Here is a 16,432-nt window from a genome sequence, read left to right as displayed (position 1 = left end):
ATTTCGGTCCCGTCTGCATGCCTCTTGTATCCGAGCTGATTTAGCATTTAAGGTCTTCAGATCAGCTCCCGATGTCTTCAATCGTCGTCGTTCCTCTACAAGAGCAAAGGTATCGACACTCATCCAGTGTTGACGCTTATGAGTTTCATTCGGTACCTTTAATGCAGAGAGTGCAGACTGCTCGGCGCTAGTAGGTGAGCTAGTAGGTGAGCTCATGGGGCTCAAACCTGACAACGATGCTAACACGAACCCTAGCAAGAGTTGTGCTTCGCAGAATCTACCTTCTCAGTGGGTCGCGAACCCGTCGCTTGCTGCGAAGAGTTCGGCGAGTAAACTAACCTATTGACACAGCCCACTGAGTTTCTCGCCGGATCTTTTCAGTGGGTTGCCTTTCCGATCCGATGGTAGATTCTGCGAAGCAGTAGGACTAGTGTTAGCCACACCTCCAGGTTTGAGCCCCGAGAGCTCACCTACTCGTTAGGGTTACGCTGATATAGCCTCTCAAGACTATCAGCATAGGTAGGTAGGGAAAAAAACGATGGATGACACATACTTCCAACTCTAGCTCTTGTAGCTTCGAGACCGTCGGCTGTTGTGTCGTATGAGGTCGAAGGTTGTTGTATAGGAGCAGCGGGAACAAGCAATTAAACAGGACTGGCGGGATATTAGCGATCTTCTCCATCATTGTATCCAGTTCCTTACAATACACATCGAAATTCTGTTATGTAGGTATATATATGTATAATATATATAATATGTATAATAATGTGTCCATATTGATTAATAGATACAAATGTGGTGAATACAAACACTAATCGATGAACAAATGAGTGAATTAACAAATTCCGTATTTATAAAATAAAATTGGTGGCCGAGACCTGGAGCTTATAGATGGATGAGCAGCATATTCTTACTGGAGTAAGTAGTAAATAAACGTATTATCGCCGAAGAAGGCTGGCTGGGTCGTGAGTGACCGCGGTATATCACTGATAGTCAAACTCTCGGATCGTTTGGAGCCTCTGGGTCTGCGGAGGGACTTCGGTTCCCTCTGTATTTTGTACCGTATGTTCCATGGGGAGTGCTCTGAGGAATTGTTCGAGATGATACCACCATCTCGTTTTTACCATCGCACCGCCCGCCACCGGAGTAGAGTTCATCCATACTACCTGGAGCCACTGCGGTCATCCACAGTGCGTTTCCAGAGATCTTTTTTGCCACGTACCATCCGGCTATGGAATGAGCTCCCCTCCACGGTGTTTCCCGAGCGCTATGACATGTCCTTCTTCAAACGAGGCTTATGGAGAGTATTAAGCGGTAGGCAGCGGCTTGGCTCTGCCCCTGGCATTGCTGAAGTCCATGGGCGACGGTAACCACTCACCATCAGGTGGGCCGTATGCCCGTCTGCCTACAAAGGCAATAAAAAAAAAAAAAAAAAAGTTCCTGGTTAGAGGCCTCTCATTATGAGCATGCATGACTTCATGATGATAAGATATGAAAACAGAATCGAACAATAAGTACCGAAGAACTTTTCTTTTGAAAGTAAGTATGCTATATGCATACTCATGTATGTACAAATTTCGATGAATACAAGTGTGTGTAAAATTAAATTTATATGATATTGGAGCCAATAGATTTATTTATATTAAAATTACAAGCACCAAAAATACAAAACAGTAAAAGGCATAATTTAATACAGTGAAAGATGAAATATTTTACAGGAAAGAAACATTTTGCCAACATTTTATCTTTATAAATGGCAAAGGCTACATACAATCAATTCCTAATTTTGCCCCCCTTTCATTCTGAATGCTTCCAGACATAACAACAAAGTTAAATAACAAATTTAAATAAAAACTACGATATTGCATTCCCTTCATTATTTTTGTTGTTATAATCTCTGTAATCAGTAAAGGCATGATCCATGCTCTTAATTTCGCAGTAAATGTTTTGTTGTATTGATCATATACTTAATATATAATAGATATTCGAGCAGTATAAGAGCATAACATACGTAAAAACAAATCCATCCCCTATGGAAGGGGGAAATGCCATTACAATTTCTTCCAGAATCTGTTAAGTTTGTTGCAATGCTGCAGTTTCACATGTGTTCTTGATTTTACTTCCCAGTGGCCCTTGACGCTTTATATTATTTATTATATAACCTGGCATTTTACTAGTAGTTATGTAATGAGGATTGATACAATTTAATGGCTTCATGGTAGGTACCTAACATATAAAATATCTTTAATCAAACAAAAAAAAGGCAAATTTTAGTTTAATTTTTTATTTCTTCTGGAAGTATCTCCTTCATATTGATATTTAGGGTTAAAAACTATATTATTATGCTCGTAAGAATATAAGGAAACTATTTCGGAATGTAGGCTCTTTCTATTCGAACATCGTCTACGGGGCAATCATTTTTATCACACTCTACTAACCCAATTCTCTTGACAACAGTCATTCCGTTTTGCACTCTGCCAAAAATCGTATGTTTACCATCAAGCCATTGTGTTGGAGCCAATGTTATAAAAAACTGTGATGCGTTTGTATTAGGACCAGCATTAGCCATAGACAATATACCTGCACCAGCATGTTTTAAATCTGATGTTATTTCATCTTTAAAGTGTGGTCCATATATTGATTGTCCTCCTTTTCCTGTTCCAGTTGGATCACCACCTTGAATCATGAAATCTCGAATAACTCGATGAAATTTAGTGTTGTTGTAATAGCCTCGACGTACCAATTCCATAAAATTTCTGCATGTCAAAGGTGCATGTTTCCAATACATTTCCAACATAATTTTTCCCATTCTGAAATTGATAACTTATATTTTATAAATTGTCAGTTTTATATTCTTTCAATAAATGTTTTTATTAAATGAGTGTTGGTCATGGATATATAATTGTTAAAAAAAGAAAACTGGTATTTGCCATAAAAATTATAAGTATGTAGGAAATTGTGACTTTATTGCGCCTTTCATATTTTATTGATTTGTTAATTTGGGTAGATGTGCTCAGTCTCGATGCGATCTTACAAAATCTGCACCAAGCCTGTTATATTATTACCTAAGCCAATAGACACGATTATGATTGCCAATATCGGCTTTGCCACAAGGGCGAAGATTCAGTAGAAAATCAAATGCGTATTTTTATATAATGAGAGAAAACAAAGTTGCAAAACTAACAGGATGCATAAAACTTGACCTACTTCTGTCACATGTCATTAGGAATATTTAAAAAGGGCCAGCAGTCAGATGCCAATTCTAATGTGAAACATATTTTGTTGTCTGTAATTTACTGGTTAATATTGTGACCGTGTTATTTTTAATATTTTATTAATCATCATCATCAGCCCATAGACTTCCACTGCTGGACATTGGTCTTTCCCAATCGACACCCTTTGAAGGTCATTGCACTGCAAAATTAAGGAGTGTCCCACATTAAGTTTGCTGCTATACAGTCTTCTCTAAATTTTACTATGAGTGTCAATAATTTTGATTCTCTATTTCTATCAAGGTAATCTTATATTGTACTGTTCTGTTTATCATCTATATATATGGTTATTTTTTGTTGGTGCTTAAGTGATATTACATTCGTGGTTTAGTGAACAGATTAATATATAAAATGGTCTCATCAACCACCATAGTTTGTTAAATTAATACCAATAAAATAAGAAAATACTCTAAAAAGTTAAACAAAGAAAGCTCAATAACCTTTAAGAGTTTTGGATGTGCCTATTGATTGGAATTAATCACCAGGGCCGGATATAGGGGAGTGCAACCGAGGCGAAGCCCCGGTGCCTCCACGGACCGACGGCCCCGACAATAGAGACTAGATAAAAAATCTTTCAAATCCAACAACTAAACACTACTAAACATCTTTTCCTTCTCCTTTGATATTCTTTTTTTTATTGTTTCACTGTTACCTACAGTACTTTGTACATATACGATTATTTTATTGTTCAGTATCAGAAATAATTAATCTATATTTGTTCACTCCAATCAGGCAATCAGTAAAATATCGAAATCTCAAATAGCCCTGATAAGCACTTGAAATTTACTACCCCTATGTGGATAAATACGGAAATAAGGAACAAAAAGAGAATGTAATTCGAACCAAGTATAATCACAGCAAAATACCAGAGATGTACAGTGTGGACAAAATGTATTAAACTGTTGTCTTGCATAATGATATAGATCACTGCCATTTGAACTTTACCAAATGTGTATAATAATATCTGACCTGAATTAATAAAACATTTAAATAACTTAAGTTATTGTAAAATTGTTTAGTAAATATTAGTGCTTTGCAGTGGATACACCTAGTATTAACCTCATAATAAAGGAGGAACAGAAAATGAAGGTACTTGAACGACAATATTTTATGCAGTGTAACAACAACAACAATGTCAAGAGATGCAGTGTGAAGTTTTCACATTGTTTATCGACTTCGAAAAGGCATTTGACAGTGTCGGTTGGTCCAGCATTTGGACTGTTTTGAAGAAAAAAGGCGTGCTCGACAAGCTCATAAATGTCATAAAAGCGCTTTACTATGGATCGTCGTGTAGAGTGCTCCACAGGGGAAAACTCACGGATAATATCGTGGTCACCGCAGGCGCCAAGCAAGGTTGCTTGCTGTCTCCCTTGCTGTTTATAGTAGTGCTTGATGATGTGATGCGCAGAGTCACCTGTAAATGCCGACAAGGACTGCCTTGGACCGCGGATGAAGACCTAGAGGACATCGACTTTGCTGATGACATTTGCCTCCTAGCAACCAATCGGCAGCAGCTACAAAACAAAGCAGATGATCTAGTAGATGAAGCTGAAAAGGTAGGGCTGCGTATTAATTTCTCAAAAACAAAAGAAATGGGCATAAATACCACCGATTCGGCTCCTATGTCGATCAAAGGGAGGCACATCGAGCAGGTGGGAAGCTTCTGTTACTTGGGCAGCATTGTGGACGATAGGGGAGGCACCGGCAGACCGTTTAGTCAACTTAGACCAGTGTGGAGTTCCTCAACCTTAACAAGACGAACAAAGGTGAGGATCTTTAACTCAAATGTAAAGTCTGTATTGCTGTACGGGAGCGAAACTTGGTTTGTTCGCAAGGACTTGATCAAGTGTTTGTGAATAGGTGCCTGCGTCAGATTTTGAAAATCTTTTGGCCTGAGAAGATCACTAACAAAGAGCTGTGGAGGATCACTAAGCAGACACCAATGGAGAAGGAGATCCTTACGCGGAAGTGGCATTGGATTGGTCACACTTTGAGAAAGCCCGATACCCACCTATCAAAGAGAGCACTGACCTGGAAAGTGTCTGGCAAAAGGAAGAGAGGCCGCCTCAGAACAACTTGGCGTCGCTCGGTGGAGCAGGAGCTAGGGTTCTTGGGCATGACGTGGGAGGAGCTAGAACAGACTGCCCAAGACCGATATAAATGGAAAAATTTGATTCGAGCCCTACACCCCAGTAGAGGGTAATAGGAAAGAATGATGATGATGATGAACAACAACAACTACGGCACTTTATCATAATACTACTAAAGTTGACACAGATTACTTGCTCTGGCGATGCTCGACTTCTGCGAGTCCACCATCTCGCAGAAGGAGGCAGCGGAACCGGAGAGGGAGAACCGCCGCCACCGTCGAGTCAGGGGTCGGAGGAGGGCGTTTGTCCAGCTCCGGCCCCTATGAGGAGGCAGTCTCCTCCCGGTGATGGTCACGGGGCGACCTAAGGGGGTTGAGACTGCGCCGCACGCTATAGTCACTCTAGCGCGCTGGCACCAGGAGGACTGGGCGACGCGTCGACGACTGCGGACTGCGATGCGGTCCGCATTGTCGTCGTCGCTGTCGTCGCCGAACATACTGTGAAAGAGCAGGCTGGTTCTGGCCCAGCGGGGTATGCCGGAACAGCAGCGGCATCGCCCGGGCGGCCTGGTAGGGCCGCCGTACCGCGGAGACCGACGTCGTTGGTCGTCGACTATCGCCTCGACGACCCGTCGGTCGGGCGTCCTCGGGATGGCGCCGCGTGTCTGGTTGTAGTGTTGACCGCGGGAACCCCCCTACTCTGGCCGGGTTTTGACCCCAGACGAAGATCGGACGTCGTTTTTGCAGGGGAGTCGTTTAGTGGGTGGGCCCTAAAATTCCTTGGGCCCTCGGTCTGCTCTCAACAACTGCAGATCGTTGAGTCTCACATAACCCGCGCGCCCCCTAGGCGCGGGGACCTTGCAGGAGGTTCAGCCCTCGGCCCGAAAAAAAGAAAAGATTACTTGCTCTTGCAATGGTAATGTTTTTTGAACATTTGCATGTATGCTTAATTTCTTCCAATTAACTTTTTAATGGATTTGAACATTTGGGATATCTTTTGATTAATCTCAATTGTGAGAGTGGCATACAGTATATAAAACAATGCAATATTTAATACAAAAAAGTCATAGTTTCTCATTCTATAATATTTATCAAAAAACGAATTTTGAGAGATCTAAAACATTGTAAACCAAGCTTAGTAGAAATACAGTAAAGAAAGTGTTTTGATACATTAGTGATTTTATTGTTGCATGATCATTCATATAATAATATAATAATAATAATTATTATTATGCCGTCGCTTCTCTTTTCATTCAAAGAAAACAGTGGCCGAAATGATCAAGGGCTCCAAAAATGAAAATGAAATGAAGTGTCTGGATTGGTTCCCTTTCTAAAAAGACGGTGATTTCCACATTCAGGAAAGCCTCCAAAGGCACTGAGTTGGAGGCATTGCTCGATGAGGATATGTAGCAAAAGCAAGATCAGCTTGCTTCAGCATTATTACTAGCCAAAGCTATATCCAAACCATTGCATGCATTGGGAATGATTCAGAAGGAAGTAGCTTGGGTTCTTTATGAGTTGAAACCAAGAGATAATGAGCATTATCTTTTCCGTGAATAAAGGATCCAGTGGTGTAAAAGTAACAGTTTTCTTCATCACATCATGATAAGTGATGAAAAGTGGATTCAATACAGCAACCCAAAGAGAAAAGTATCTTGGGGACTGTCCAGTCACACATCTACATTCTCGGGTCAGCTGAATATTCACAGTGCAAAAGTTATTTTGTGCATTCAGTGGAACTAAGTCGGTGTTGTTGATTATGAGCTGTTGGATCTAAACAACATATTCACTAGGGAACAGTATTGAACTCAATGCAATGAAGGCGAGCACTATACAAGTATAAATTATCACGATACCATCAAAGGTATGATAAAATAATAATTCTCTTGCATGACAATGCTGTCTCATGTTGCCAAAACCTGCCTGGAAAGGCTAAGGGCACGACTTGCCCCACCCACCATCTGATTATTATTTGTTCCGTTTGATTGGACATAGTTTAGCTGATTAATAGTTCCGGTCATATAGAAACATGAAGTGTGAAATAGAACGAGTTATTATGTATACTTTTTTTGGTTACAATTAGAATTCAGAATGGTTTTTGTTTCATTCGTGATTTATAAGATTGCAATCTTAAAGGCGGATATTACATATTTATGATATCTATTACAAATGTTGGATAAATGGTATTAGTTAATGTTAAAGTTTTGAATGACTTACGTCGTTTCAATTACAACAACGGGTGGTTGCCATGATTTATCCGGTATACCGGCATTCGAATAACCTAGCATGTTCTTATTTTTATCTTGTACAGTAGATAACTCAATTTACTCAATAAACTAAAAACCTACATAGATATTAAATAGCGTACACTCCAATTTTTTTTGCATAGATTTTAAACTTTAAACTTAGTTGAGAGTTGTTTGATTACTTGAACCATAGATAATACAGAATGTGTTACAGACTATCGTTTTACATTTCAGAAGGTTAGTTGATTTATTTCATCCATTGGATAAGCAAAAGAGACATAGCTCATTCAGCCAAATCTTATGTAACAATGGCTGAAATTAAGTAATTTTTTTTTTATTGCTTAGATGGGTGGACGATCTCACAGCCCACCTGGTGTTAAGTGGTTACTGGAGTCCATAGACATCCACAACGTAAATGCGCCACCCACCTTGAGATATAAGTTCTAAGGTTTCACGTATAGGTACAACGGCTGCCCTACCCTTTAAGCCGAAACGCATTACTGCTTCACGGCAGAAATAGGCAGGGTGGTGGTACCCACCCGCGCGGACTCACAAGAGGTCCTACCACCAGCAATTACGCAAATTATAATTTTGCGGGTTTCATTTTTAATACACGATGTTATTCCATCACCGTGGAAATCAATCGTGAACATTTGTTGAGTACGTATTTCATTAGAAAAATTGGTACCCGCCTGAGATTCGAATACCGGTGCATCGCTCAACACGAATGCACCGGACGTCTTATCCGTTAGGCCACGACGACTTCCCATATGTTGTATGTCATGGATGTTACATGGATAAAAACTGCAATAACGAAATCAACAGAAATTAAATGGAATTAAAAGAGGTGAAATAGGAAAACATAAGCATTGGATGAAATGAAGTAACACAGCACAGAAATAAAGACCATTAATAATGCTTAGCGCTAAAGGATCGGCACCACGCGGGGCTATCTAAGTTGTTCACATACTCCTTCATATACTCCTATTTGTGCCTACGGCCTATATATATGTAGTCGGCGAGTATCTAAATGAGGCATTAGAGAATCCATAATCGACTTTTTTATTATTACTTTATGTTATTCATTTGTTTGGATGGAGGTATTTTTGTTAACCTAGAACCCTATAGTTTCACCAGAACAGATGACTGAACTCGAGGAATTGACTGGAGGAGGACTCTGCGTCTATTATATATCTATTATATAACCCATACATATCTAATCCTACGATAGTATAAGTCCAAAAGAAAGATTGGTTGTAACATTAAGATTTCTTGCAACAGGAAATTCGTATCAAGATTTAAAATTTAGTTCTTCAATATACCAACCCCTGATAAAAATTATCCCTGAAACATGTTGGGCTATTTATAAATGTCTGGCACATTAAATAAAGGTGACCGAAATTAATACTTTTTATTTTAAAGTAAAAAATCACGAAGTAACTAAATGCGATTACACCTTCCTAAATGCGTTTCTAATTAGGCTTCTAAATAATCATTTAGTTAGTCCGAAACCATCCTTGCTACTGAATTTAGTAGGCCAACTTACTTAATGCTATTACGCTTCACTGAATTCAGTAGCGACTGAATTCAGTCGACTAAATTTAGCCAACTGTATTAAGCCTATAAGTATAAGACGTAATTTCTTAAATTATTCTGTGATTGTAAAGCCCATTTTGACGTATTCCTTTCAACGTCAATGGAATAGAGCATTTGTTTTGTCTGATAATCTCGAGTTTTACTCTTGTACAACTGGAATCGGAAATAATAAAGCTACATAGTTCTTAGATAAATATGTAGGTAGTTGCTTGCATTTTAATTTTATAATTTTCTTGTTAATTTCAGATTACAGTACATTTTAAACATTAATAAGACTGGAGGATAACGGATTTATTAGCTCGAAGGGATATTGTCTACGCATATGAAGTAACAGCAAATTGTTTGATTTCGAGAAACCATAATTGTATAGATTTATTTGATGATTCAAAATGGACCCGGAACATCAACCCAAACTTAATCCGGTCAGGGCCTTTCAAGGTATGTGTAGTATATTTAGATATGTTAGCACTTTAGCCTTTACACATTGACCTAACTTAGTACGTCGCGCCCCGCCTGCGCGTGAGGTTGCGTGCTCTTAGTGTTGTTTAGAGAATCATTCAGTACAACCCTCTAACTTGATGTGAATGTTCCATTACTCTGCTTGCTAATTGTTCCCTAAAATTCTTTAATTATTCAAAATGAATATTTTCAATTGTGCCAGAAATAAGTTTCGATCGTGGTTTTCTTTTTTATTCCCCAAACGGAATAACTCCTCCCAGGCTGCTGCAGCAGAAAGAGCAACAAGTTAGTGGGAAGTTTTGACTGTATATGAAGTTAAGTTTTTTTATTTCATTTTTGAGTTCATTTTATTATTAATGATCAAAATTTAATTTTGAGTTTATTTCAATTATGTTTGAACCAGTTAGCAAATATTATTTAAAATTATGTGATTGGAAAACAAATTGGAGGCATATTTGATAGAATATCATCCAAAATTGAGTTTTATTTATTTATGGTAATTATTAGTTTTTAAAATTATTTTTATTTTAAAAATGTGTTTGTTTTTTTTTTCTTTAAGCCTTTTTGCTTAAATAATAATAAATATGTATTTTAAATAAATTTCTTTTTAGTTCTACATGGTTGTAATGGGGAAACAGAGGAAAATTACACTAGTCTTTCTGAGTACCATGACTATGAACCAAGCCTTGAATTTGATGACTCTGAATTGATCCATGGACCTGGTCTAGGTAAGTATTTAAAGGTTATTTAACTATATTTGGAATAATTGTGGTAGGTGTTATAAAATATAAATCTAACAAAACAAAATAGACATAGTTGGAAATTTAAAAAATGAGCTTAATGATTGGGTGAGGTGCACTCGGAAGCATGAATTTTATTTTATATTTATAAAGTTTTATTTCCAAATTAATAATGTAACAAAAATCATTAATGATATTTTTTTAAATTTAATCTGAAGTGCTAAGTTTTTTTGGTAGGTTTTGGACAGCTAGGTCACAGCTTTGGATTTTTATTAAAAATGCAATTGAGAATTAGTTTGTCATGTAATTAATATTTACAAAACTTTCCTTACCTTTGGTTTTTAAACTATAGTGCTCACTTGTAAAACATGCTTTTGATAAAAATATGCTTAAAGTTTTTCAGCATTGATACTCTTATCATATTTCCATAAAATTTTGAGCTGGCTGGATGCAATTCAAATTTTTTTATAAAATTTTCCTTTGAGTTGAATCTGGATATTACTATTTTTAATCTCTTGTCACTGCAATCATCTACAGTCCGTTTCCAGATATTATTTTTACATTTTACATCTACATATTGTCTGGCATTGGAATGAGCTCAGCTCTACATTGTTTACCAAGAGCTGTGACATGTCCTTTGTCAAATGAGGCGTGTGGAGATTACTTAACAGTAGGCAGTGGCTTGGCTCTGCCCCTGGCATTGCTGATGTCCATGAGCGACAGTAGCCACTCACCATCAGGCACCTACAAGGGTTACAAATAAAATGAAGGAAACTTGATCTTTGGGATGTGTTTTTAGATATTGGGGAAAATGAAAGTGTTTGTAAAATTATGCTCAATATTTCAGTTATAAATCAATGAAAATTTCTGGAATAGGGCAATAATTTATACTTACATTGAATCATTAATTCCTAGACCCCTATAGTAGGGTTTCTTCCATTGTAGATGCTTCCAAAAAATCAATCTTCTTTTACCTTACAATCTTTTGATGAGTCGTCGTGGCCAAAAGAATTAGACGTCCGGTGCATTCGTATGTAGCGATGCATCGGCGTTCCGATCCGTCGGCAGGTACTAATTTTTACAATGAAATACATACTCAACAAATGTCCACGATTGACTTCAACCTTGAAAGAATAACATCGTATAATAAAATGAAACCCGCAAAATTATAATTTGTGTAATTACTGGTGGTAGGACGTCTTGCGAGTCCACACAAATAGATACCACCACCCTGCCCTGCTGACGTGAACCAGTAATGCGTTTCGGTTTGAATGGCGGTGCAGCCGTTGTTCTGTTAAAAGTGAGACATTATGTCCTTATGACAGAACTTATGAGACCTATGACCTTATAACCTCATGTTTCTAGGTGGGTGGCGGCATTTACATTGTAGATGTCTATGGGCTCCGGCAACCACTTAACACCAGGTGAACCGTGAGCTCGTCCACCCGTCTAAGCAATAAAAAAATAATAAAAAACCTTTGAATGATTTCTTGGGTATTCTCATTTAAATTTTTGTCATTAACTTTATGTATGCTGAGAATCTATACTCTTTCCTCATACCCGATCCTGTGGAGCGAATAGTAAACAGTCGACGTCGCCCTAAACACGTAATTACGGATCCTCCGATCCATTAACGGTGCTTTTAGGTACCACAAGCACCGTCCTCGTCGAACCCGTCGCTTGCGACGAAGGGCTCGATCTTCTCAGTGGGGCGCGTTTCAGATCTAGCGGTAGATTCTGCGAAGCACTGCTCTTACTAGAGCCAATGTTAGCAACATTCTCGGTTTGACCCCCGTAAGCTCACTTACACGTCAAGGAGAAGCTGAAATAGGCTCTCAAGGCATCAGCATAGATGGGAAAGAAAAAAAACTCTTTATGAGAATTAAAATACAACAAACTTTATTTTATATAAAAGTAATAATTACATTCTATTTTGAAGCATTTTCAATGCTAATATTCTAAACTTGAAGTTCAATAATAGTTTATATTATGCATAAATTATTGCATTAGAGCTTAGTCTTCACCGAGTTGTATTTAAAAGTGACGTACGCTAAAGTCTACTTCGACACTGCAACATGCATTCCCTGGTTACTCCATTGACAATGAACTGACAAAGTTAGGGCTGGGCCCCCAAAGTACTTTACTTATGATAACATTTAATGGAGAAAAAAAATCTGGATCTGTGGTCCCCAGTATGGCTTTGATGGTGCAGTAGTATTAATCGCTCCTCTTTGGTCATCAGTTTGCAAAATCGAATGACAATACAACATTAATATAACAATTTTAATTACTCTTGTACTATGACCTTATACTTAAACAATCAAATCGAAGCAAACATCTATTTGCGGTGATAAATTATGCAATGGCACACCAGAGTTGCATAAAACTACCTTACACATTAGGCAATTTTGTTAATAAGCTTTATGGATTTGTGATTCTACTACTCGTTACCAGCAAGTAATTCGTGTATTAATCTGAACGCATTGGGTGAGCAATAATTTCGGAATGAGCTTGGAACGAAAGCTGTATATTCGTTTAAATTTAAGCTGATGGATTGTTTCGTTTGTCGATTCGTCGTCACTGTCGAGGATTTTATGCACAGTAGTCAGGTTAAATTACATGTCACGATGAGGGCGTAGTTCGGTCTTTGAAGTGGAAGTTTATTCATTTGGAAAACAAACACTATATTCACAGTCAAATATTAGTAACGAGTATCACAAAAACTATAGTTATATTATTATATAGAAGGGTGGGGTAGCCGTTGTAACTATACTGAGACCTTAGAACTTATATCTCAAGGTGGGTGGCGCATTTACATTGTAGATGTCTATGGGCTCCAGTAACCACTTAACACCAGGTGGGCTGTGAGCTCGTCTACCCATCTATCTAAGCAATAAAAAAAAAAAAACTTTTTTTTTCTTTCTAAACACCGCACCGGATGAAGTGATAGTGTATCGGCGTGTTATAAATATTCAAGAAAACGCGCTGCACCGTTTTTGTGACTCGCTTGGTCTTACGGATTGAATATATAAATAGTAATTACTTTAGGTTTTAGGATAAATTTTCAGTTGTGATATCGTGTGCTTTGGGATAAATCTTCAGTTGCGATTTCCCATTTTTCGTATGTTTGAAAATATGATATAAATATGAAGAAAATATTTTGATTTAATTCTAAAAATATCTACGTTCAATAGAAAGCTTAGAAAATGGTGTATTTTTTTGTGATTCTTGAATTTATACGCCATAGCAGATTTCAACCCACAATGTTTACGTTGAATCTAAAAATATTATGCTTTACATTGGAACTTCTCAGAAAATATCATAAAAGATTTTTCTAGACAGCTCAGACGTTGTACCACCTTAACTTATTCAAGGTCATTTTTACTTTACTTTCTGCGATATTAAAATTGAAATCGCAATACGTAATTCAATAAAATATGTGTTGATGAAATGATTAGAGTCCACGATTGAAAAATTGCACAAGTAAATCGATCTGGATGATGTATCAACGTGCTCTTGTTCTGATTGTTAGATACAGTCCCCTATATGTTAAAATCAACTGGAAGGCCGCGATGTCGAGTTCAAGGATTTCACGATTGATTTTTGATGAGTGATTTTGGTGTTAAAATTGAATATACTCTCAGATGAAAGAGGACTATGCCAAAATATCGCTTCTACGTTATATTATATATGGATATAAATAGGAACATGGACTGCATAAATCATGAAAATATTGTTGTAAAACAGAACTGAGAGTGCAGTCAGAAAACGTAGGTTCGTATTTTTCAATATATTATGGAAACTGGTAACCAGTTACATCAAGCGATTTCCTCAATCCCTGTAAACAATAAAAGTCCCCAGAGACCGCTTTACGAATGAGTATTGCTCAATCACGATCAATAGGATCTAATGCATGTATCGGGCTTACCCTGTAACTGTGTTGTTATTAATGGATGAAGACCATGGACTAGATCCGGTCGTAAACTAGCCTTGGGAGCTTTTTGTATGTCTTATCTTCAACGCTGGCTTACTGGTTCGTGACACTCGAATCGTGAATAAAATGTAGTAGCCGCGAAAGCTTTAATATAATTCTAATGTCAAAAAAAAAAGAAAATAAGAATAATGAACTCGATAATAATAGCTTACACGTTTTTAATTTATGATTTGTATTACGAGTATAATACTCAGTCATAATAAAAGTTTTGCACGTAACAGAACCACCTGTTACTCAGTTATCTGTTGTATTAGATTAATGTAGGTCATTTCGCACGCTCTTCTTTCTTCGACATCGCGGAAGTAATGAAAATTATTAAGGTAATGTTTTATATGAGATGTACAAAACATTAAATTCGACTTTGAAAACTATGCCAATATGGTATTTTGGTTTCGGTTTCGTTTACCTTGGGTTTAGTTATAACATCAACAATGTTCGCTTAAGTAGAACTTTTATGAAATGAAAGTAAATTTATTTAATAAATAGTTTATGTTTTGTCGAAATCATATACCTATTTTGTACATACCTACATGATTCCCTGTATTTTACAGTCAAACATATATTGATAATGAATTTTAATTTTGTATTAAAAATAAAAGAAAAAACATTTACATATTGTTTTACCATTACACGTGTCGTGCACTATGAAAAGTAATTTAGAACAAGAAAGTTAAAGCTAACAAATTTACTTATTCATACACTACCTGTATTTATTCAGTATACTGTAGCTGAAAGGATAAGCTCGCGATTTATCACTGTCTTTTCTATAATAAGTCATAGTAATAAGTTTTTAAGTATACATCGAAATGATGGGCTTCATAGTGTGAATTTTATACATAAACATTTTTCCTACACGGCACACCGAACAAATAGAATGCTTAGAATTATAAGATAAAAAAAACAGCTATTTTGTAATCTTTGAAGATCTATTAAGTATTACTTAAAAAAATAAAAACAGTAATAAGCGTATAGACATAAACAACAATAATTCTAAAATACCACAATATATGTTTAATTTACTTAAAACAATCTTAACGAAATAACTATGTTATAAAACATCAAAGAAATCAAATTGAAGACTGCGGGTAGAAGAAAAGAAAGCAATATCAGCTGGTAAGCGATATAAGCCGAGTTACTGTTGAGAACTGTTAAAATATACTATTATTTTATTTATCAGCTTAGAACGGCTCCAGGCTGGAGCTAACTAACGGGTGTAAGAGGTACTTGCTATAAATTTAGGTTGCGGCTTAACGTAACTCGAACTCCCTAAATGCAGAATAAAGTTGCACTCAGCACGTGTAAACTATCCCGTTTGAGAGCTCGGGACCGTTAGCATTTCATCCTGCATCCACGGGTTTGTGACACGACAATGTCAAGGTTACCGCCTTAATTAAACGTCGATGTAAATCAAGTGGTCGATGTTCGTGACATGTAATGAACGAATTTATTGATGTGCGATGAACTGCTAAATAGAGATGGTAGTTTGAAATTGTCATCGAGGCTAAATGCACAAGATGCACGGTGTATGTATTCTTTCCCAATCGCAAGTACGATACTTGAAGTGTATTTACGTGCGATTTCCAACGATTTAGAAATAACATCGCGTAATAAGAATGAAACATTTTGAATAGTGAATTGGCGGTAGGGCGTAAACACCATTTTCCCTATTTCTGCCTCGATGCAGTTGTTAGGACCAGTGAAAAGGGACAACCGTTATAAAGCACCACTGAGACTTTGACCTCATGTCTCAAGAGACAGGAATTCACGTTCTGATGCTCATGACCAATCCATTGTGAGCAGGTGAGCCGTGAGCTCGTTCACTCATCAATAAATAAATTAAAATAATGCAATTGAGTGCGCATAGTTTGTAAAAAAATTGCAAGCCCTGGAACCTACCTAACAAGCTTGTACGAGAGTTAATCAAAAAGTTTGTACAAGCGCATATTATCAGAACCAGTTTGTTGTTTAATTGGAAAAGTCTCGATCACACAGTGCTTTCATAGTTTCACATGCTTTCGACATACCGCTCGTAATTA

At 37.2% G+C, this 16,432-nt stretch overlaps 2 protein-coding genes and 1 long non-coding RNA gene across 4 annotated transcripts in view; 2 read left to right on the top strand and 1 right to left on the bottom strand.

Moving 5' to 3' along the window:
• Positions 1–1,607: 1,607 nt before the first annotated feature.
• Positions 1,608–7,828, bottom strand: LOC733108 (peptidylprolyl isomerase). Of its 2 annotated transcripts, XM_012695964.4 has the most exons (3): positions 7,579–7,828; positions 4,591–4,786; positions 1,608–2,810 (listed from the first exon to the last, which is right to left on the bottom strand). In XM_012695964.4, the coding sequence occupies exons 1-3, from the start codon at positions 7,647–7,649 to the stop codon at positions 2,712–2,714; spliced, it is 366 nt and encodes a 121-aa protein (XP_012551418.2). In that variant the 5' UTR covers positions 7,650–7,828; the 3' UTR covers positions 1,608–2,711.
• Positions 3,255–4,271, top strand: LOC110386358 (uncharacterized). Its single transcript, XR_002431553.3, has 2 exons — positions 3,255–3,515; positions 4,005–4,271. It is a non-coding gene; the product is annotated as an uncharacterized LOC110386358 (long non-coding RNA).
• Positions 7,829–9,281: 1,453 nt separating the features above from the next.
• Positions 9,282–16,432, top strand: part of LOC101746164 (rho GTPase-activating protein 8) — a 29,912-nt gene continuing 22,761 nt past the window's right edge. The window contains exons 1-2 of the mRNA XM_038010898.2: positions 9,282–9,641; positions 10,274–10,390. Of these exons, the coding sequence (XP_037866826.1) occupies positions 9,593–9,641; positions 10,274–10,390 (166 nt within the window). The 5' untranslated portion in view covers positions 9,282–9,592. The remainder of the gene's footprint in view (positions 9,642–10,273; positions 10,391–16,432) is intronic.

Source organism: Bombyx mori, chromosome 1 (genome assembly GCF_030269925.1).
Source record: "Bombyx mori chromosome 1, ASM3026992v2".
Lineage (NCBI taxonomy): Eukaryota > Metazoa > Arthropoda > Insecta > Lepidoptera > Bombycidae > Bombyx > Bombyx mori.
The sequence above is the reverse complement of the archived record's forward strand: the minus strand, read 5'-3'. Positions and strand labels throughout refer to the sequence as shown.